General features: G+C 37.6%; 1 protein-coding gene across 3 annotated transcripts in view; it reads right to left on the bottom strand.

The window, feature by feature from the left end:
* Positions 1-24299, bottom strand: part of GFM2 (GTP dependent ribosome recycling factor mitochondrial 2) — a 47602-nt gene extending 23303 nt beyond the window's left edge. For 2 of the 3 annotated variants that reach the window (XM_081231292.1, XM_081231291.1), the window contains exons 1-11: positions 24136-24298; positions 17377-17460; positions 15841-15925; positions 13756-13813; positions 13200-13297; positions 9408-9533; positions 8617-8705; positions 3778-3866; positions 2196-2256; positions 1742-1921; positions 110-190 (exon numbers count right to left, since the gene is read on the bottom strand). In XM_081231292.1, the coding sequence (XP_081087418.1) occupies positions 110-190; positions 1742-1921; positions 2196-2256; positions 3778-3866; positions 8617-8705; positions 9408-9533; positions 13200-13297; positions 13756-13813; positions 15841-15925; positions 17377-17436 (927 nt within the window). In that variant the 5' untranslated portion in view covers positions 17437-17460; positions 24136-24298. Of the gene's footprint in view, positions 1-109; positions 191-1741; positions 1922-2195; positions 2257-3777; positions 3867-8616; positions 8706-9407; positions 9534-13199; positions 13298-13755; positions 13814-15840; positions 15926-17376; positions 17461-24135 lie in introns of all 3 variants that reach the window. The other variant, XM_081231293.1, reaches the window with a different exon arrangement.
* Between the last annotated feature and the right edge of the window lie 28 nt (positions 24300-24327).

Below are 24327 nucleotides of genomic sequence, written 5' to 3' on the forward strand. Positions count from 1 at the left end.
GCATTTTCTAATGATATGCAAAGTTGAAAAAAAACCCACCTACAATAGAGTCATCAAACCACATCCAATTAGTAAAACTTGGTCAAAGTAAATGAATAATAAAATTTACCTTTTCAGCTGGTAGTAAATCAAAATTCTCACTAAATTCTCCTAAAACCAAGTCAGCAAATTCATCATCCAAATCTGCAACCTGTAAAGAAAGGCTTTAGTTCTGTAACTTGCATTCATCATCACAACTATTAAGTCTATATACCATAAGTATTCATTACCCAAATATTTCAAGACAGCTTCTAACTTATCCAGGCCAAGGAACTCTTCACATCTTCTAAAGAGAAAGAGTTTTTCTTTCAAAGGAAAGGAGATTGAAAATTGAAGATACGCTCTCATGAGTTTCCTAAACTCATGGGAAGCCAGATCCAGACAGAGCACCTCAATATGTGCTACCTACTCAGAGTGCTCAAAAGAAATAAAAAAATCCACAGCTGATAGCCAATGATAATATATACAATGAATTGCTGTTTTTAAATAGATTTTGGGGGGGGGTCTTAGTTCATAAAAAAAAGTTTCATTTGGTAATCCTCTAATATTTTGAATGTTCACCAGATCTCCAAGACAAAGTAAAATGACTGAACTTGTTTATAATCCTTCACTGAGGGAATAAATTTAAGTTGAGGGGGTAGTGGTATAATTTCAATAATAAAAATGTAATTATCTAATTCATGTTCATTTCATAATCATCTGCTTATATGACAGGAGAATTCAACGGACAATAAAATTAACAAAAGAGTTTCAAAAGTTTATAATAGTAAAAGGGAGCAAAACATTCAAACTTGGTGAGAAAAACATATTTTTAACAGCTAACTATAGCAGAAATGTACCCAACCATCTTTCCAAAAAGCAGCAAATATGATGGTTAAGCATAGCTTCTGGAATCAAACTGTCTGGAAACGGCTCCACTACTTACAAACTTGTTCAAAAAAACTTTGGTCAAGTTACATCACCTCTCTTTGTCTTGGTTACTCATGGAGATAATACTAGTACTTATCCTATGGTGCTACTGTGAAGTTTAAATAACCAATTCCAATTATGCTTCCAGAATATATAGTAAGTATATAATAAGCATTGTTTTCATCGCTGTTCACCTTTAGAACACAGGAAGTCGATTCTAGCCCACACTAATCTTATTCTCTAATTGAAAAAAAAATTTTTAACTTTGATAAAATATAACAAACATAGAAGTACCTCCTTAACCATTTCTAAGTGAATAGTTAGGAAGTGGTAAGTATATTCCACACTGTTGTAAAACTAATCTCTAGAACTTCTTCATGTCACAAAACCAGAACTCTATACCCATGAAGCAACTCTTCCTCATTCTCCCCTCCCCACAGCTCCTGGTAACTACCATTCTACTTCCTGTCTCTATAAAGTTGAGGACTCTAAATACTTCATATATCTGTAAACTATAAAGTAAAGCAAATGAAAGATAAACACTGCAATCAAGACAGTGGTGATGGGTGGGGTAGATGATTAGTGGAAGGGAGAGAGAAGAGCAGGGAGTAGCACAGGGAGATTCAAGAGTATTGCTAATATTCTATTTCTTAAACAGGGTGGTGATTACACGGGTGTGCACTGTATTATACTTTACATATTCCATATGTAATTTTAGATGAAATTTCACAATAAGTATTTTTTAAAGTTTCTAAATATTTACACAATTTTAAGCTCAAAGTATTTATTTTACTTGTTCAATTAAGGCATTCCTTGCTTCCGTTATCTCCTTCAGCAATTCAGGATCACTCATTTCCAAGAGGGGTTTTCTCTCAAAGTCTTTTCCATCATCTGAATTGGGATTCCAAAGAAGTTTTTCTTTACTTACTACATCCACCACTCCTTTGAAAGTTTTGCCTTCACCAATTGGTAACTGTAAGTCAGAGTGAGATTAACATTTTATTAAATGATCCTTAGAACTCAATTAGAACTGCACTGGTGATAGAATTTCTCTCTCCCCACTCCCCCCCAAATGTCTCTTATCATTATTGCCATAATCTATACCTATTTTTATTCATATCCTAACTTTTTCCAAAAGGATTTGCGATAGCTTCAAAAATGTATGTAATATGCTACAATAAAATATGTTGATGAGGAAACTGAGAAGGATCTGTTCATATTAATAAACCAAATATTAATCAACCAACCTGTAAAAGCAAAGGCTTTGCCTTCAACTTCTCTCTGATGCTTTCAACAGCATAGTTAAAACTGTAGAAAGTAAAATCATTTAAAATGTTAATGTACTTAAAACAGGATTTAAGAATGTACTCTCAAATTATAACCCTGAATTGTTCCTAACGTTTACCATTTAACAGTTTTCCACAGGACAACATCTTGTAATCTTTTAACATTAATTTCAGATAATAGTGATTGAGTATCTACCATAATTCTGCCACACACGTATTTAGGGTATTATTATTATTGTGAGCTTCATTTAACTAAAGTTTGAGGTTAAGTGACTTGATCAAGGTCACACATAATAAACTGGAGTTAAGATTCAAATGCAAGATTTGTGATTACAAGTCAAAGATTCTTTCTTCTAACAACTATATTTGTTATCACACAACTACCCACTTTCTTCCAAGAGCCAGCCTGACTAATTTTTCTACACTTTTATCTTAGGCATTGTTCGTATCATATGCTATGCTGTTCATTTCTGTGCTAACACTAGGGTTGGCTACCTATGGAACACATGACACATCTTTGGCACGCGGGCTGATTCATACATGCAGATCGTTCTGGTCCCCATGTCTTTAAGAAGCAGCCTAGTATCCAGTCATCTCCCTACCCATCATCACAGGTGCTGTCAGTCAGTATAGGCAGTATTTCCCTCAACCTCAAGGAACTCCAAACAGAAAAGGGTCAGAACCTAAGCCTAGCACATTTTGAAGGTTGCTGTGCTTTTACTAATCAAGACAAAAGTCCTCTAAACCAGCAGCCTTAGAATTACTGTAGAGTTACAGAAATACAAAGCATACTGTGTGATATCAGGAGAGACACGGTTTATGTTTTCTTATTGCCACTCTCATACCACAGATCAGGATCTCTCCCTTTCACATTTCCCCAGTATCCTTTGATTCTTAATTCTTGCCCTTTCACATTTTCTCCAAATCCTTCATATATTCTTGATTGTCTGAATTCTGTTCTCAGAACAACGTATCCAAAATGGATTACCACTCTGTAAGTCTGCAGTATTACCACTACATCTCAGCATTAACTCTTTTGCCCTATATGCAGGTCTCAAAACATCTATATTCTCCTCTCCTAGTTTCCTTTCATTGAGAGCATTTTACCCATTAAAGAAAACTGGGGACAAGGAAGAACATCGTTCTGTGAAGCAACTACAAGAAACAATTCTCTTCCCTCCCCCATTAGCAATGACGGAGCACCGTAACATTCAGCAATACAAGGACTCGACCATACAGCTCTAAATAGAAGCAATGGAATCAGCAAGACATCACTCTGTCAGGAGCCTAGAAAACAGGATAAAGCCTCTCTACATTGGAATCAGAACGATTCATCATCTATCAGCTCTCTATGAATCCCACATTGTTACTTTACCTATGAATCAACTGCTCTGAAATTTTTTAAAAATGGGATTGAATTGGGATTCCATGGAATATTTGTACTTTATAGGGAACAGCTGTTTATATAAATTTAAGTTATAGTGCATTAAAAGCTCAAATCATATTCTTACTTTGATAAGCCAAAGAAACACACATTAAATACCTTGCTCCAATTTTGTCCATCTTGTTTAAAAAACAGATTCGAGGTATCTTGTGTTTATCAGCTTGCCTCCATACTGTAAGAGTTTGTGCCTAGAGCAAAGATAAGAAAAAAAACCCCATATTTGACAAAAATAACTATGTTACTACACATGGAATAAGCAGACCTAAGACTCTATTATAACATAGAATTGGGCCCTATTCTAGCATAGAATTAGCGCCGTTGCACACATACCTCTAGACCCACTCTTATGCGATCAGGTTAAAACAGTTAAGAAAATGATCAAGCATGACTGAAGATTATGCTTCAAACTGAGAATACGTCGGTTGAACTAGGTTGCAACACAAAGGGAATTAACAACTGGGAAGTACTGGGAGTCACAGAAAGAGGACTTAACCAAGAATTACAAGACCTACTTTTTGTTTGCCTTCACCTTACTTAGTAACATCACACAATACTGAACTCATCAGTTTTATGATCTGTGAAATATGGACTTTTGCCTTAATTAATTCAGACAGTTGTGATGTAAAAAGAATAGGAACGTACTATAAAACACTACTATGATAAAAATCGTGTATTTTTACTGTGAATGTTTGAACGTTCATATAAACTGAAGAGGATTTAAGGGGGGAAAAGGAAGCCAATACCTGTATTTCTAAGTTACAATTCTCATATGCTTTTCTACTTGGCTTTTTTGTTGTTGTTAAACAAGTAATTTTTAATATTTGGCTTCTTTTAATTCCACTTTCTGTACATGTTAAATATAAACAGTTTGCCTAGTAGAGTCTAATAGCCCTGAAGCAGAGCATTAAAAGCCTAATGTGCTGACACTGTTAAAACAGAAGCCAGTCTGTCATTTGTTTTATTAGGTAAAATTGATATACAATAAAATAGTTGACCCTTGAACAATATAGGGATTAGGGGCGCCAACCTCTGCAAAGTCAAAAACCACTTATAACTTTACAGTTGGCCCTCCCTATGTGCTGTTCCGCAACTGCGGATTCAACCAACCATGGATTATATAGTTCTGAAGCCCGTATTTAGTGGAAAAAATCCACATATAAGTGAACCCATGAAGTTTAAACCCATGTTGTTCGAGGGTCAATATAGATTTTCAGTTTATAGTTCAATGAATTTTAATAAATGCATATACTTGTATAACTATTACCCCAATAAAGAGAAAGAACATATAGAACATTAGAGATTTTTATGTCCCTCCCCCCATAGCAATCTGTTCTGATTTCTGCCACCATGGATTCATTCTGCCTATTATTGAACCTCATATAAATAGCATGGCTTCTTTCACCCAACATAATGTTTTTGACATTCATTCATGTTGTTGGGCATACTGGTTCAGTTTTACTGCTAAATTCCTTTGTATAAATGTACCAGTTTTTCTATCCACATGTGGATGTGCACTTGTGTTGTTTCTAATTTGGGACTATTATGAATTTAGCTGCTATAAACATTCTGAACAAATCTTTGGTGAACAAATGTTTTCATTCCCTTGGATAAAGATGGAGGAGTAGAACTGCTGGGTTATAGGACAAGTGTATATTTACCTTTATAAGAAACTGCTAAATAGTCTTCCAAAATAGTTATAATATTTTACAGTCCCACCAACAATGTATAAGAGTTCCAGTTACTCCACATCCTCAACCACGATTTGCTATCATTCTTTTTAATTGTAGCCATTCTTGTGGGTATGAAATGGTCTCTTTGTAATTTTAATTTGCATTTCCCTAACGACCAATGAGACTGAGCATCTTTTCATGTGCTTACTGGTCATTCACATGTCTTCTTTGGTAAAGTACCCATTCAAGTCCTTCGTCTTTTTTTTAAATTGGGTTGTTAGTTTTTATTATTGATATGCAGTTCTTCATATATTCTGGATACAAGTCTTTGGTCATACACATGTACTGTGAAAATTTCAGTACATACTACCTAAGACAATAATATTCTCTACATAATCAACTGTTATTGCACTCTGGAAGTTCAACATTCATATAATATTTTATCTAACATTATAAATTTTCCCACAGTCTAAGGCTTGCCTTTTTTTTTTGCGGTACGCGGGCTTCTCACTGCTGTGGCCCCTCCCGTTGCGGAGCACAGGCTCCGGACGCACAGGCTCAGCGGCCATGGCTCACGGGCCCAGCCGCTCCGCGGCATGTGGGATCTTCCCGGACCGGGTTACGAACCCGCGTCCCCTGCATAGGCAGGCGGACTCTCAACCACTGCGCCACCAGGGAAGCCCGCCTTTTTGTTTTTAAGTTTCAAGCACATAATTTTGAAGAGGTCCAATTAATCAACTTGTTTTTGTTTTATGCTTCTTGTGTCTTCTCCAAGAAATTGTTACCTACCACCCCCTCCACCCACACCAAAGTTGTTAAGATAATACTTTATTTTCCCTCTAGAAGGTATACGGATTTAGCTTAACACTATGATCCACTCCAAACTAATTTTTATGTGGGGGTGGGGGGATATATACCATAAATTTCCCAAGAACTAAACATATTAAAAAATAAAACAAAAATTCCCATCACCCCACCTGCCGGCTAAAAGTCCATCTACTGTTTTAGCAAACAACAGCCTCCTGTATCACAAATTCAGAAACTTCCTATTACAGCATATTTCAATCTTGTAAATAATGCAATCCGAATGATTAAGTGTCAAATTTATGTAAAGAAGTTATAATGACAGGAAGGATGCAACCATTAGGAAATGAAATGACTCAAAGAAATAGAAATAATAGGTGTATAATCAACCTCAGACATCAGTGTCAGGCTTTATATCCAGCAAATATAACTGTCTGTCAGGGGTCCTCAGGTGGGGCTTTCAATAACTGTATTATTTCCCCTCGAACTAGTACAATTAAGTATCCACGTACTCTTCACCTAGATTCACCAAATATTAACATGTTACACTTGCCTTTTTTCTCTCTATATAAAACATTATGTGTCTGGTGGCTGGGAAAATGTGCCACTTGGAACTACTATAAAGAGCATGATTAACTGATGGTTCCAACTGTTACCCTTCTAGATCTACCACCACGTATTCTCAAGGCGCACCTTCTTGGGGGCTATTTCCAGCTAATGACTGAGCTCAGCAGAGGACTAATGGAGGCCTATTCCCACAAGACATGGGCTCCTCTAACAGGTAACATTAGCTTGGGGACTCCCCATGAGCGTAGCCAAACCCTTTTGGAACTGTACTATAGCCTGAGACTCTTCCTGCCTAACCCCCCATCCTTCCCCCTCTCCTTCACAGGCGTCAGCCTGCCCTGTGGTCTGAACGCCCTCTCCCACTTCCCTCTTTTCTCCCTTATTCTTCGCAGGCATTTCCCCCCGATAAATCTCCTATACATCTAATCCCATCTTGGCATCTACTGATCAAAGTACCCAAACTAAGACCATGTGTGTATGTGTGGGTGGATGGGAGCTGAACCATGAGAGCAAGTTGCAGACACCATGAGACTTTAATCCTAAATACTTCAGCATGCATTTCCTAAGAATAAGGACATTTTCCTACATAATCAATTACAAAGACCACATTCAGGAAAATTTAAGTTGACACAATACTTTTATACATTACATATTCAAATTTCTGATTTTCCCAGTGATGTCCTTTGTAACTTTTTCTTTTTGATCCAGGATTCATCCAAAGAGGATATATTACATTTAGTTTTCTTGTCTCTTTAGAATCCTTTAATCTAGAACAATTCCACAGCTTCCCCCCAACCCCAATTGTTCATTTTCCTTATGTTAAAACATTTTTTTTGAATTTCTGAAAAGTCTTGGCCAGTTGTTTTGCACAATGTCTTTCAATTTAGATTTGTTTGTTTTCTCATGATTTGGGCCAAACATTTTTGCCAGGAACACAACATAGGTAATGTTGTATCCTTCTTAGTACATCATATCAGGAGGCCCATGGTATCAATCTGTCAAATTTGGGGGGATATTGATTTTGATCCCTTAATTAAGGTATCGTTTTTAGTAATTTTAAGATTAGAAGAACTAATGTGGGTTCTATATTCAAGATAAAGCCAATCTTGAGATTCTAAAACAAATGGAGTACCAGCTAAAAAGAGCATAACTGACCCCAGTAGCAACAATTTTATTATAAACCCACTTGCAGGATTTATTCAAGGAGTTTTATATTAAGTTTTGGGAGAAAATCCTTCATGGGTCGCTCACATTTCTGCATGTTTTGTCAGGAGAGGCACTGACTGCCTTTATTCTGGACTATCTTTTCAAAAATGTTTGTACAGCGAACAGTTTAGAAAGATATTGTATCTCCCTTCAGAGCAAAAGGTAGGTTGGCTTACAAGAAGCAGGCATGTTTACTGCCCATTATAAAATACTTGCATTCTCTAAGCACAGGGTTCCACTGCAGCTGTCACCTGACTTCCCTTTGTCACCCTATGGGAATTAGGGCTTGAGGAACCAACACAAGGAAATGCTGATACTCTGGATATTGCTATTTTGGTGATTAATAAAGTCCTTCATCCCTGACTCAGAAACCTTGTGTCTTCTGCCAGAATCCATAAAACTATGGCAGACGAACTTGTTAGCTTTAAAGTAAGAATCTCAGACTCTTCAGAGTTCTCAAAACTTTCATATTTCCTACAGAAAAGCAAACTTTACCTTCCCTTTTACTATGAAGTATATGAGATCATATATAAATCACATCTCAATATTAAATTCCAAATTCCTTTAACCATAATTGGATTTATATGAGCTTACCAAATAAAGGGTTATAGTTAAATCAATCTGATGCATTCTACTTTTTAAAAAAAATCATGCTGTTCTATCTTCACTTTACTTTGACAATATTTTTTACCTCTACACCAGCAGAGGCATCAAACACAGCCACTGCACCGTCTAACACTCTTAGGCAGCGCTCAACTTCCAAGGTAAAGTCCACATGACCTAAGAAAAGGATGAGAAATGTAACACCTAAAATCTTTAAACCATCACCATCACCACCATCACCACCACCATGTGATCTAGCAATCCCAGTTTGGGTACATACCCAGAATAAATGAAAGGATAATCTCAAAGAGATATTTATGCCCCCATGTTCAGAACAGCACTATTCACAATAGCCAAGAGGCAGAAGCAACCCAAATATCCATCAATGGATGAATGGTGTGTGTGTGTGTACAAAATTTTGTATATATACAAAATGTGTTACTTATGGGCAATGGAATACTATGCAGCCTTAAAAAGGAAGGAAATCCTGTCACAGGCTACAACATGGATGAACCCTGAAAAATTTTGCTAAGTGAAATAAGCCAGTCACAAAAGGACAAATAGAGTACGACTCTACTTATAAGAGGTATCTAAAGTAGTCAGTCTCATAGATCTACAAAGTAGAATGGTGGTTACCAGGATTTAGGGGAGAGGACAAAGAAGAAAAGTCGTTTTATGGGTGTAGAGTTTCAGTTCAACAAAATGAAAAAGTTCTGGAGATCTATTTCACAATAATGCGAACATACTTAACACTACTGAACAGTACACTTAAAAATGGTTAAGATATTTTTTACCACAATTTAAAAAATCCCACACATACACAAACAGAAAAGCCTCAAAATAATGTAGCACCTCTGCATTGCTGAAACAGCACTATACCTGGTGTATCAATCAGATTGATTCTATACCCCTTCCAATCGAATGTAACAGCAGCTGATTGAATAGTTATGCCTCGTTCTCGCTCTTGAGCCATGAAATCTGTCACCGTGTCTCCATCATCAACATCTAACCAGGAAAAAAAATGACATAGTTAGGCTTAAAAGTATATTTTATAGGTCTTTGATATCTACCTGACATAGTTTAATTTGCTTTAAGAAAAACTGTTCATAAAATATTTGGTTTAATATTTAGAGCCTGTAATCATTCTCTAAATAAATCATCATTCTAGAAAAAGGTTTTTCAGCAGATGAGTAATTTTTCCATAAAAATAATTTTTCTGTAATAACTAAGATTAAACTCTTTTAATATTTTAATTTTACTGAACCATATACTTCTTCCATTTTTTTCCTAGTTTAGCTTTCATTATCCCGTCCTTATCTGACGTTCCTCACACCTGATCCCTTGACAGGAGGCAGAGTAATGCCATCAGAGCAGACAGACCAAATTTAAATCCCAACTTTATCACTTCTCTACGATCTTGAGCAAGTTACTTAACCTAGTTTTTAAAATATGGCTAGTAAAGCCCACCTTGCTGGATTGTTATAAGAATGAAATGAGACTGTATATAAAGTACCTAGCTCAGTAAATGGTAGCTACATGGAATAAGGTAGAGAAAAAATTCCTCCAAAGTTAAATCATCTTTTACAAACTTTTCTCATTACTAAATTTTCCTTTTAGGATTTATTTATACAAATATAAAGTCTTCTATAGTATAAAGTCATGGATAAAATTTATCCTGACTACCAAAAAGGTCACTCAAATTACTCTGCAGTAAAATTCTTGAATTATGCATTTTACTCTTACTCTTATTCAGTAAAAGAAATGATAAAGAGCTGATCTTTACCAATCAAAATTCAAGTTATCATGGCCTTATACTACCACTGCTTATGTCAGCATTAAACCTCTAAAATGCTAACTAGTTACTCCATATCATTTTTGTGTGTGTATACGTGTATAAATATACATACACACACAAATGCACCAACAGAGGGTAAAATAGCAAGAAAAATGTATCTGTCAGCAACTCCAAATATCAATGTTAAAGAATTGTAGTATTGCCAGTTATTCACAATATAACTAACCGAGAAAACAAGCATCATTAAGAAGACAAAGACCAAATAACTAACCAGAGGTTCTACATAAGGCAGTAAGTTTCTAAGACACTCAAAAAATAAAAATTTGCACAAAGATAAAGAACTTTATTTCCTATTACTATTATTATTATTTTAAAATATAAATTATTTATTTATTTATTGGCTGTGTTGGGTCTTCGTAGCTGTGCACGGGCTTTCTCTAGTTGCGGTGAGCGGGGGCTACTCTTCGTTGTGGTGCACGGGCTTCTCACTGCAGTGGCTTCTCTTTGTTGCGGAGAACGGGCTCTGGTCATGCGGGCTCAGTAGTTGTGGCTTGTGGGCTCTAGAGCACAGGCTCAGTTGTTGCAGCATAAAGGCTTAGTTCCCTGCGGCATGTGGGATCTTCCCGGACCAGGGCTTGAACCCGTGTTCCCTGCATTGGCAGGCAGATTCCCAACCACTGTGCCACCAGGGAAGTCCTATTATTTCTTTATGATTACACATATGGCTAATAAAATCAACCTCGAATCAACAAATTCTGCCACAATTTGGATAGTTTCTAGGCCTCTGGCCTGAACCAGAAAAAGAACCTCAAAACATATCGAGAGAGAGAGAGAGAGAGTGAGTGAGTGAGTGTGTGTGTGTGTGTGTGTGTGTGTGTGTGTGTGTGTGTGTGTGTGTGTGTGTAATATATATATATATTCCTAGACTAGTCAGATTCATAGAAAAAGAAAGTATAAGGGTGGTTTCCAGGGGCTGGGCAGAGGGGGCAATGGGGAGTTGTTGTTCGATGGGCATATAGTTTGGGCTTTGCAAGATGAAAAAGTTCTGTAGAATAGTTGCAAACAATGTGAATATACTCAACACTATTGAACTGTACACTTAGAGACGGTTAAGATGGTAAATTTTATGTTATTTGTTTTTTTACCACAATTAAAAAATAACTGTTTACTTGAAAATTGCCTGCGTCCACCTCATCTGGACACTCGACTCAAGGATACACTCAGGGGATTTGAGGGAAGGCTTCTAATCAGATTTGTGATACAAAGGAGGAAGCTTAACAATGTTCAGTGTTTTGCTGTCTGTTATTTCCCCATTTACACAGCAATAAATTCTATGAGAAATTCATGTGCGTATACATTTAGGAAACTATCATCATGAAGATTCTAATCGTGAGTGGTTTTCTCCTCTATAAATATTAAGTCTCAGCCAATTCCAAGGGTCTAGAGAAATGGGTCTCAATAGAGTGCATTTCAAAATCACTGCGGAGCTTTTGAAAAAGACAGTAATTTCTACTTCTGGTATTATGGACCTGATGACCTCCATGTCACATTTCAAAACAAACTGTTTCACCAGAGATAAAGAAAGGCACTTCATAATGATAAAAGGGTTGATTCATCAGAGAAATATAACAATCATAAGTGTGTGTGAGTCAAATACAAGTTTCAAAATTTGATGCAGAAATACAGACATCCAGGCCATACCCAGACATGCTGAATCTTAATTTTCAGAGTGGAGCTAGGGCACTGTTATTTAAAAACAAAACAAAACAAAACAAAATCTTTAAAAGATACATGGCATTAAATGTGCATGCCTGGTCAAGAACCACAGTTTTGGGACTTCCCTGGTGGTGCAGTGGTTAAGACTCCATGCTCCCAATGCAGGGGGCCCGGGTTCAAACCCTGGTCAGGGAACTAGATCCCACATGCATGCTGCAACTAAGAGTTTGCATGCCACAACTAAAGGAGCCGGTGAGCCGCAACTAAGGAGCCCTCCAGCTTCAACTACAGAGCCCGCCTACCGCAACTAAGACCCAGCACAACCAAATAAATAATAAAATAAATAAAATTTTTTTTAAAAAAAGAACCACACTTTTTGACATACTATAATAAAAAAGTAAATTCAAAACTTAGGTAAATTATACTATTACTGGGGGTTAAGGATTAATGAAATTCTTTCTTATTCTGCATGGGAATTTGACTTCTGGTTAACTTTCTGTCTCTCTTCTCCTACAGCCCAGAAAACAAGTATGCCAACTGCATTGCTAGGCAACACACTTATAGAAAAATAATTTCTGACTGGTAAACTACATCTGACCTGGGAAGAATTAATAATAAATTATAAATACCTACTGAAGATACATAGCTTTAGGCTTCCCTGAGTGGGGTATGGCATGCCCCTTGTGGGAAACCAGGAAGATGACCCATGGAGCTGTAACAAGAGATGCTCGTTCCTACGGGGCATGAGTCTTCTAAGCTAGGGTGGCTCCTGTGAATCTTGTTACCTTGCAACTAAGCTATCGCTTTTGGGTGGCCAAAGAAGACAGTTCCCACATAGCTATATGGACTGCTATAAGAACTTCTATAGAAAGAAACATCTATTGCTGGTCTGCTGGTAAGCTATGTTTCCTGTCTCATAGCCTTCTGAGTAGACCAGTGCCAACTATAGCCCAAGATAGTCTTGTGAGTCTGATTGTTTAATTGAACCTAAAAAGACCCTTTGGTGAGTACTGTAACTACCTTAACTTTATGCTGTGGTTTAGAAAGCAGTGCCTCCATGCCATACTCAAGGTCTCTAGGTTGACTTCTTAATCAAAATATTTTCCATTGATGTTTTTTCTAATGGGGGGGGCAGGGTGAGAGGAGGAATCCATTCTAACCTCCCAGTGATCTTGTGTATCCAGAATAATACAATATTCTTTCTGTGGTGGTAGTTTTTCCTGCATCAATATGAGCCATAATTCCAATATTACGGATTCTGTTTAAAAGGGGAAAAATTAAAAAAAGACGTTTATTATAAGGTGGACATTACTAAAATTGTAAAACGAAAATATCTATGCTGCACAAATTTCAAAGCTGGTTGGTATTTCAACAATTTATATAATGGTGTAAAAACTAGAAAAATGGAAAACATATCACTATCACATTACTCTGACAAAACAGCTAAGTAACAGAAGAGCTAACTACAATTTTGTGACTATCTTATATTTATTTCTATGAAAAGTGTGCTGTTGCTACATTAAAATTTTTTAGCATTGAATTGAGACAAGAAAATAGCTTTTAAGATACATACCAATATCTATTTATAGTTAATTAGCTAGGGCAGGAAGTTACAGAAATTAGAGCATTCACTAAATGCTGAATTAAGCCTGTGTGAAAAACCTGTAACTTTTCATGGCAGCCTATGGAAAAGACAATATCAATGACAGTACTTACTTAGCAATAGGAGGATTGATGATGGAATGAAGGGACTTGATATCATTTCCTATTAAACCTAATGGAAAGAGTGTTAAAATTGAACTGTTAAATTTAAAGAAAATTTCCTTTAATTTATAAATGAAAGAAATTAAAAGAATTTTAAGCAAACAGCAAAATTACTATTAAAGTAAATCCAATTAAAGTAAAATTCAAGCTAAATATAACACTCATTTACCTAAAATTTATTTTCTTGCAATCTCTAAAAAAAACCTGTGGATGACAATAAAACAAGACAAAGTTTTTAAACATCAATTTCTAGATTATATCCTTAGAAAAATATAGATTTACCCCAATCTCTGCCACCTGCTACAATTCTATAATAGAATTCTATAATAAATAGAATTTTAAAAGTACAATTAATGTTCATAACAATAATCTTCAGGCACTAGTACATCTTGAATCAAAAAAAAAAAAAAAAAAGCACAGTCCTGTAAACCTACATTGTCAAGGCTTGAAGAGCAAAGAGTGATGCTCATATCAGCTGATAATGAGTTTTTGTACAGCTTGAGACCTACCTTCCCTCAGCAATTCCAAGGACATGATACCTATAAAGACAGCCTGGGAGGTATCACTGAATAGAAGCTATAATAATCTAATACTTGTAAAAGGCCAACTTGTAAAAACTAACAGTACTTCTGGAAGAAAAAAGTCCATAATGACTTACTCCATGCTTACCATTTATTCTATTAATACTAAAGAAACAATTAAGTTACATTTATAAATTTAATTTATACCTTCCTGCTATTTAAACCAGTTCTCCCAAATTTCTATAATAAATTATGATGACTTCTGTTACATTTTGAAAACCTGATGGCAGTTTGAAGACTGAAAGATAATCTGTACTGCTATAGATAAATTTCTACGGGCAAAATATAGAAACCCAGATATACACCAATAATGCAGAACATTAAATTCACATGCCTTTACAAGTCACACAGCCAACTGGTATTTTTACTCCATTATTCTCACATGACAAAGATGGTAATGAGAACAGCTACAGAATGAAGCTACAGGTGACCCTTGAACAACACAGGTATGAAGTGTGTGGGCCCACTTATCCAAGGATCTTTTTCAATACATGCATGCTACAGTACACGATTTGCAGCTGGTTGAATCTGCACATGGAACTGCAGATGCGGTGGGCTGACTGCAGTTATATGTGATTTTCAACTGTTTGAGGGGTCAGCACCTGTAACCCCCTCATTGTTCAAGGGTCAACTGTAGTTTCACTAAGTCTCCCACATGCTTGCTTACTTCAAACACAAGAAGCACATTCAGAATTACAGCACAATTGACCTTTGAACAATCCGAAGGTTAGAAGTGCCAACACCTGTGCAGTCAAAAATCCAGGTATAACTTCACAGCCTGCCCTGTGCATACATCGTTCCTCTGTATCCTCAGTTCCACACGGGCAGATTCAAGCAACCGTGGATCATGTAGTACTGCAGTACCCATTTAGTGAAAAACTATAAGTGGACTCTTACATGGTTGAACTTATATCGAAGTTCAAATCTGTGTTCAAGGGGCAACTGTAGCCAGTTCCTCAGCCTTCAGGCTTTTAATAGCCATATTACCTAACCTAATCTATCCCAGATAAATATTAAACCAAACTACTCTTAAGAACCCTCAAAATAAATTATCCTGTTAAACCTCTATTAACAGAAAATACTTTTGTATAAAAACCAGAAGTGAACTAGGAAAATCAACATTTTACAGCAAGAGCACCCTACAATCAGACTCACCTGCTAAACCTCTGAGCCGACCCTTCCCTTTGCTCAGCTCATGAGGATGGACAGCAGATGAGGAACATAAGTCTACTGGTACTACCTCCTAGCATCTATCAGAATACTCCAACTCCTAATCATCTCAAGGAAAGAACCAAGAAGTAAAAGGGAGCCACTGTTTCCAAAATGGTTGGAGACCCCTAATAAGGGAGAAGCTTGCAAATGAGAGACAGAGAGAAAGAGAGAGAGAGAGACAGAGAGAAAAGGGAGAAAGCAAGCAAGCAGTTTAAGTAAAATGAGAAGAATCTAACATTTGTACCTGGTAGGGAACTGTAATTTCTTCCAAGAAGCACATGTAGCCTTAATCTTTTTAGACTTGTTCTTATTTTCGAGGAACACATATTCTAGTGAGGAGAAAAAGAAACAACGTTAATTTTATTTTAGCATAACTTACTACTGTAGTTTTAACATCATAATTATGCTTTGAACCTCCATATAGTAGTCTCAATTTATTAACTCCAATTCTTTTAAAAAGTGACAACACAAAATTACACTACAATAAAAAATAAGGATAGGGGCTTCTCTGGTGGCGTAGTGGTTGAGAGTCCGCCTGCCGATGCAGGGGACACGGGTTCGTGCCCCGGTCCGGGAAGATCCCACATGCTGCAGAGTGGCTGGGCCCCTGAGCCATGGCCGCTGGGCCTGCGCGTCTGGAGCCTGTGCTCCGCAACGGGAGAGGCCACAACCATGAGAGGCCCGCGTACCGCAAAATAAATAAATAAATAAATAAATAAATAAGGATAAAATTAATACTGCTTGCTCTTTTGAGCTGACCTTAGATGATGGCTCTCCTAGACCTGCAGCATTAGCATCACAGGGATCTTATTTGAAAGTCAAGTTCTCAGGACCCACTCCAGAGAAGAGAATCAGAAACTCTAGGGATAGCATCCAACAATGTGTTTTAACAAGCCCTCCAGGTGATTCTGATAGCTGCAGTTTGAGAACGACCCTAAAGTTTCCAGAGAGCCAGAAAGGTTAAATAAGGTTGCTAGCCCTGGATACCCCTTGGTTCTCCTTTAAGCCTATTAAGAGCTGGTGGGAGTCATGAACTCTGAAACCATTAGGTGTTTTCACCTAGATTTGTAACAGCGGCTACATATCAGAATCACCTGGAGAGCTTTTAAAAAGGAAGGGAAGTTGGAGGAACTATAGCATTTTTAAAAGCTCCCCAGGTATCTTCTCCTAATATTCCCACATAGACGTTGAATGTTCTCCATCGATTTATCCCTGGACCGCTAAATACACATTTAATGGCTGTCAATATATTTGGAATTGTAGTTAGTGTATGTAGTGATTTTGGGCTGCCACAATCTGCCTTTCATGATGTCACAGAATGCATACCTGGGCCTTCTGTATTATTTCTACATTAGTTACCAAGTTTCTGGCAATAAAACACTATTATTCTAAGCAAATATATTAAAAGTAGAGAAGAGACTCAAACTATTTAAATTTCTACTTCATAATGGCCAGGGTAAGACAGCATCACCTGTCACAGGGTGTACAGTCTGAAAGCATCAGAAATGAAAACACTGAAGAAAAACTGTGCAACTCCTTGGGCTGCTAATGACCTCAAAAATGGAATACAGATAGTCTCAAAATGCTGCACAGGTGATTTTAAAGTAGCAAAATGAATGTATAGACTAATGATAAGGCATACTTCTTGTTGATTACAGGTTCCCCCATACCTCCTGTTAAGAAACTGTTGATATACTAGTATATGAGATACACTAGACCTTTGGGGAAGTCAAGTAACTGAAGTTGTTGAAGTACATTTAATTTTACAAGAAAAACTTACGTTAATGTGCAAGCTGGATATTTTCTTACGATTCACTGCAAACATCCTCAGATTGGACATCTTGGACCTCTAAACTGTTATTCTCTGAAAAAGAAATATACAAAATTACAAAACTAAATTTATGTATTACATGTAAGACATATGTAAGTAAGGCAAATGTAATATATTAGGTAAAAATGTATTACTTTTAAAAAGTAGGAATAATATTTGTAGCTTTCAAAAAGAAAATGCGTAATTCAGAAAATGAAAGCTCAAACTAAACATGAGAATATGGTCCCTTATTTTTTCAATATCCTTTAACTCTTCAAGGAGGATATGAAGAGGAACTTCCCTGGCGATCCAGTGGTTAAGACTTCGCCTTCCAATGCAGGGGGTGCAGGTTCAGTCCCTGGTTGGGGGAGCTAAGATCCCACATGCCTGGAGGCCAAAAAACCAAACATAAAACAGAAGCAACATCTTAACAAATTCAATAAAGACTTTAAAAATGGCCCACATCAGGGCTTCCCTGGTGGCACAGTGGCTGAGAGTCCACCTGCCGATGCAGGGGACACAGGTTCGTGCCCCGGTCCGGGAAGATCCCACATGCCGCGAAGCGGCTAGGCCCCTAAGCCTGCGCGTCCGGAGCCTGTGCTCCGCAACGGGAAAGGCCACGTACCGCCAGAAAAGAAAAAAAAAAAAAGGTCCACATCAAAAAAATCTTAAAAAAAAAAAAAAAGAAAAAAGAAAGATATGAAGATACTGTAGAAAAAGATACACTGAAATTACAAAAATATATCATACCAACCAAAAAGCACTTTTATGTAAAAATAAAAAACAGAATTAAGTATAGAAAGGTAAGTGTCTACATGTTAACTTGGTAATTTCTCACTGATAGTATAAGTTTTTGGTTTATTTGTATATTGATTTTCCTAATATATTGATTTACCATATTTGTATATTGATTTACCATAAATATGTAAATATGTATTTCTACCATGTAAAAAATATACAGAAGTAAATCCTCTTCTTCTATAATCACGGAAACTAAGCATCTTTAGTTTAAAAACGTTTACTAAATATTCACGATGCATCAAGGACACTCTCAAAGCTATGAGAAATGCATGGAGGTATATGAGACAGGGGGGTGGGCAACAAGTAAACAGAAAAGGTTAAACCACTGTGCACCATGTTATGTAAGAAGGCATGTCAAAACTTATTATTATTCCTCCTAAATCTGCTCCTTTCTGTATCTTAAGACAGAAACATTCACTACCCTTATTTAGGAAGTCACCAAGTCCTTTTGATTTTATTTCCTAAATATATCTTGAATCCATTCCCCCTTCTTCATTTCCAATGCCAAAGTTCAGAATGTTTGCAAAATCATGCATGTCAGATCCATTCTAAAACAGAACAATGGATTCTACCATAACAGAATACAAAAAGCTCACTAATATGGTTTGACCCCACACTGCAACTAACCTTTGAGAAACCATCACTTGTCAAAACCTGGTATAACATCTAAGACGGTCCACAATTTTCTGAGAAGACTATTAAAATACTCCTCCTTTTCCCAACCACATATATGTATGCTGCTAGATATTCTTCAGACACTTCAACCAAACATTTTACAAATATATATACAGTAACATAATAAATACAGAAGCAGATGTAAACTGTTTTCTGTTAAGCCAGGCATTAAAAAGACTTGCAAAATTATAAAGTAATATAAAACACTCTTCAAACAAAATCATTTTTGTTTTTGAAAATATAGATATTTTTCATAAAAGTATATTAATTACATTGATATTTAATGGTTTATTATTTTTAATGAATTACTAAAACATTTTAAAGATTTGTTTTCATTTCTGGTATTTGAATATCAATTACAACCCATACAAACAAAACTGCTCATTCTGACTCGTTTTTAAGAGTGTGAAGGGTTCCTACAGACCAAAACAATTTTTTTTTTTTTTTTTTTTTTTTGGCAGTACGCCGGCCCCTCACTGTTGTGGCCTCTCCCGTTGCGGAGCACAGGCTCCGGATGCGCAGGCCCAGCGGCCATGGCTCATGGACCCAGCCGCTCCGCGGCATGTGGGATCTTCCCGGACTGGGGCACGAACCCGTGTCCCCTGCATCGGCAGGCGGACTCTCAACCACTGCACCACCAGGGAAGCCCTAGACCAAAATTTTTTTAAACTTATTCCAGCACTGTGTTTCTTAGGTGACTGCCCATGATTATTTTACGTTATAAGTAAAAAAAAAAACAAAAACTAAACAAATGTTAGAAACAATAGCCAACAAAATCTGTGATCTTGCAGTGTTGCTTATGATGAAATTATTTACATAAAAATATGAATTTAAGGAAAAATATTAAGTAATTAATAGCTCAGGTAATTCAGTTGTCAGTCTTAAAAAAGTAGTACTCAGATCACTTAAGTGGGAAACACTGCTTGAATCCATTCTTAACACATACCTTTCAAGTAAACAACCTCATCTTGTCAATTCCCTACTTAAAAACCTGTAAAAGTTCTTAATACAACAAATTCTGTCCCTAACTACCTTCACAGCCTTGTACTCTCCTACTCCCTACTCTATTCCAGGAGCTCTAGCCAAAATTCCTCTAAAACACTGCGCTCTAACACCTTTGCATGTAATGGTGCCACTGTCTGAAAGCAGTCCTCAAATTCCCAAAGCCACACACCTGGCAAATTTCTATTCAGTATTCAAGCCCCAACTTGGAAGCTTTTCCTAATCTCCTACAAAGTTTTAATACTACCTTGTCTGTGTTTTCATAACACTTGGAACTTATATTTACTCATGACAAATATGGTATTTCCACATTATCACCACTACTGGGAGCTCCCCAAAAGGTGGGATTTTCTACCAGCAGCCTAGCACAATTCCTCAAACATCCTTTTGACCTATAAAGTCATTTAGGGCCCGCCACTGATTTTCTTCTTCCCCATGGCTCAATGATTTTCAACAAAAATGGTTTCCTACTGGTACTATCAAGTGAGTTATTCTACAAGGCCCAGACCTCCTTAGGCCTTGGACAACACATAAGCATAACCAAGCAGGGCCCTATGGGCCCGTCCCAGAACAGACTCCTCTCCCATGTCCTCTGTTTGCCTCTTGTCTGTAGAAAAACTTTAGTCTCCTAGGGCTTCCCCAAGTTCCAAAGAATAAATTTAATAAGAGAAGTGAGAAAGTGCAGAAATAAAACAGTCAAACAAGACAAAATAATAATAGTTTAGCCATTAAACAAAGTCAAGGACCTTTAGTTCCTCCTAAAGGGCTACAGATAATATTCTAAGCCATGTCCTTTGAGTTATTTTGCAGATACTGAAACCCCCACCAGGTGGAAGAAGTTAACTATATGCTGCCCACAAGCATGTAGACCCCAGAACCGTTGGAACCAAAAGGTTGATGATGTTGACTCCCGACTATCTCACCACCAACCAGTCAGAAGAGTGTCCATGAGATGATCACACACCCCACAATCCCCCTCCCTCTCCCTATCTTTAAAACCTTTCCCTGAAAGCCTTTGGGGAGTTTGGGTCTTTTAAGCACTAGCTACCTAGGCTCCTTGCTTGGTGCCCTGCAATAAGCACTGCAGTTTCCTTCACCACAACCTGGTGTCAGTAGACTGGCTTTATTGCGCTCAGGCAAGTGGACCCAAACCTGGTTTGGTAACATAAGTACTCACTAAAAACTGTGACACCTGATGGTATAAAAATGGCAAGTAATGAGAAAAAACAGGTAAATACCCATTCTACATTATCAACAAGTTACACAACAAATAAACAAAAGAATCCATGGACTATTTAAAAAAAATCAGTAGACTATCACGCCTGTAAGGCTTAATGCACAAAAACAGGAATCACGGGACACTAAAGTACAATCACAACATACATTAGCATAAAAGCACAAGTGAAGATGATGTTGCTGAGGATAAAGTAATGTAGGAAAAGAGATTCTAAAGCATCAAGTTAAAATAGTCTGTTTGCATATGGTATTTGTTACCGTACTTAGTAATTTTTCCTAAATTAGAAACTTCAATTTAGATTTGTGTCATATTCACTGTTTCTTAAAAAAGTATCAAATATGAATGAAGCCAATATGTTCATTATTGATTAATGTCAATCCCTAATGTCATCTTTGCTCTTTTTCTCTTTATATTGAATAGATCATCTCAAGCTATCTATGTAAACATTCATTTTCACTACAGAATTTATGTCACAAGTTCTAAAACAAGCTATTTATCTAAATTTTAGAAATTAGTTCTAGCCTTTAACTTCATTCAAGAAAAAAGCTTGGCAAATCAACTTTTTTTTTTTTTTTTTTTTTTTGGTGGCACGCGGGCCTCTCACCGCTGTGGCCTCTCCCGTTGCAAAGCACAGGCTCCGGACGCACAGGCCCAGCGGCCATGGCTCACGGGCCCAGCCGCTCCGCGGCACGTGGGATCCTCCCAGACCGGGGCACGAACCTGTGTCCCCTGCATTGGCAGGCAGCCTCTCAACCACTGCGCCACCAGGGAAGCCCGCAAATCAACTTTTACTTGCTAAAAACAAATGCTCAGTAAAGATACTCTTAAATTGAGGTCAACTGGACTGAAAAAGCCCCTTCCAATTCCCTGTTCATCTAACATTCATTGGAGCAACACAAGGAGTTGATTATTGGAAACATGAAAATGAGTAACACATGATCCCTATCCTCAAGAAAAACATTAGGTTTAACAATCCTGCATATCACAATAACAAACATTTCATTCATAATACTTTCTTCATGGCTCTTACTACTGTACCTGTTCTTCCTCTTTAACACAAATAAGCTTAATTTTTTAACACCATGCAATTTATAAAGCAGCTCTCACATCTCCTGGCTTATTCTTCTAAACTATACCAATAAATACTGTCAAAGTTTCATACAGATCAAAGGAATACATTTTTATGATTCTGACTGCCAAAATGCAAAGACTGAGTATCTAGTATATACTTGTAGATGCACTAAAGTAGTGATGATACCCAACTTGGCTACTGCCAGTTACATAGGAAGAAATTTTTTAAGAGACCTTTTTGCTGACATTGATCAGTTTAGGCCATTTTTATCCCACAATCACAGCTGAAAGAACAAATGATAACCAACATAGCAATGACTTTGCCTCGTCTATTTCACACAAATCAAAATGTGACTATTGCTTAACCTCTAAAACATTTATTTTCTATTTCTGATTCAGAAGGGAAAAGGGCATTATGGCTTTGAGAGTTGTAAATGAAAAAGCATGAGTTCACAATTTAAACAAACCTATTAAATTCTATAAACTGACAGGAAACAGGGTAAATCTCACAATGTTAAGCAAAAGAAACCAACACAAAAAAGTTCATACTATATGATTCCAATTATGTCACGTTTAAAACAGGCAAAACTAATCCATTCCGTTAGAAGTCAGGATAGTGTGTACCCTTGGGAATGACAGTTACTAGAAAAAGGCACGAGGAGGGCTTCTCAGGTGCAGGTAATTTCTTGATTTGGGTGCTGCTTATACAGGTATATTCAGGTTTTGAAGAATCCACTAAGAACGTTCATCTACAATATGCATTTGTCTGACTGTCATAATTATAACACATCAATAAAGTCTTTTTAAAACTCTCCATAAACTTTTAATTATACCAGAAATGTCAAGTGGGCCCTTTACTTGTGGTGGAAAACGCCAGACTAGGCTTTACAGTCAGAGGACTTGCTGGAGCCCCAAGTCCTCTGTGATCTCTGACAAGTCACTTCAAATCTGAGCCTGTCTTTTCATCTTATCACATCACAGGATCCACATGAGAAGTAAATTCAATCATCAACAAGAATTTATTGTGTCTACCACTATCTTCTAAGTAATGGGGTTAAAAGTAGTGAACAAAAAACAATCCAACAATCCCTTCCCTCATCCTGTCCCTAACCTAATCAGTGGATACAAACAATAAACAAAATAAATAAATAAAATACATAGCAACTGCTGTGGTGACAGGTGCTACAGAGAAGAATTAAGCAGGGAAGGGGAACTGGGGCAGCAGTAACTATAAAAAAGGAGCTCATGGAAGGTCTCAATAAAACAGTGACCGGAATCAGGTGAGGAAGGCAATACCAGGGGGAAGTGTATCCCAGGAAGAGAGATTACATAATTTACTGTACTTGAAAATATACAAACGCTAGTTAGAATTAGTTCCGGTTTTAAAGGAAATAAGTCCCGTTAGAAGATGAAGCCTTAAAAAAAAACTGCCTCAAATCCAAGCTCTAAGACTTAGGGAGACGAATAACAATGACGTTCCAGACCGTGAGGGTAATTAAGGGAACTTCAACGACCGTACATTAAAATGTAAAACCGACAGCTTTCCTCAGTACCACTAGAGGACCACTAGATGCAAATCCACTCGGCACCGTCCTGGGCACCAAAAGGCCTCAGGAATTTCAGAAATTAGTCCGGAAAAACAGGACGTTGTCTTTCTTTTCTGACAGCTGTGAAGACCCAGTAATTTACTTTCCTCTACAGTAAGTTTTCATTCCTCTGCATCCTTCTCAATCGTGCACACGTAACACACGGTGACAGGAACCAAGACCAGTCGCTCTCGCCAAAGGCGAGAGAGAAAGGCCCACACGTGGGCGGACACCGAGGTGAGGGGGCGGGAGGCCCTGCAGTCCTCGTGCTTGCCTGGCTGTAGCATCCTGGAAGGTCGCCAGTGGCCATCGTGGGCCTAGGCACGCGGGAGTCACACGGCGCGGCCCCGTACCCACCTGGCACTTGGTCGCATTCCGGAGGCCGGCTTTTTCTCCGCCGGGCTGGTGAGAGCCGAGGTGCGGGCTGCACCCTACAGTGCAAAGGCCTCACGTCGTGACGCCCTACCTCGGAGAACGCCCTACCCGTGAGCGGAACTTACGTTTTCTTCCCTCTGCCTCCGGCGACGCCGCTTTTCACCACTTCCGGCG

This window comes from Mesoplodon bidens (assembly GCF_964165515.1).
Source record: "Mesoplodon bidens genome assembly, chromosome: 4".
Taxonomy (NCBI): domain Eukaryota; kingdom Metazoa; phylum Chordata; class Mammalia; order Artiodactyla; family Ziphiidae; genus Mesoplodon; species Mesoplodon bidens.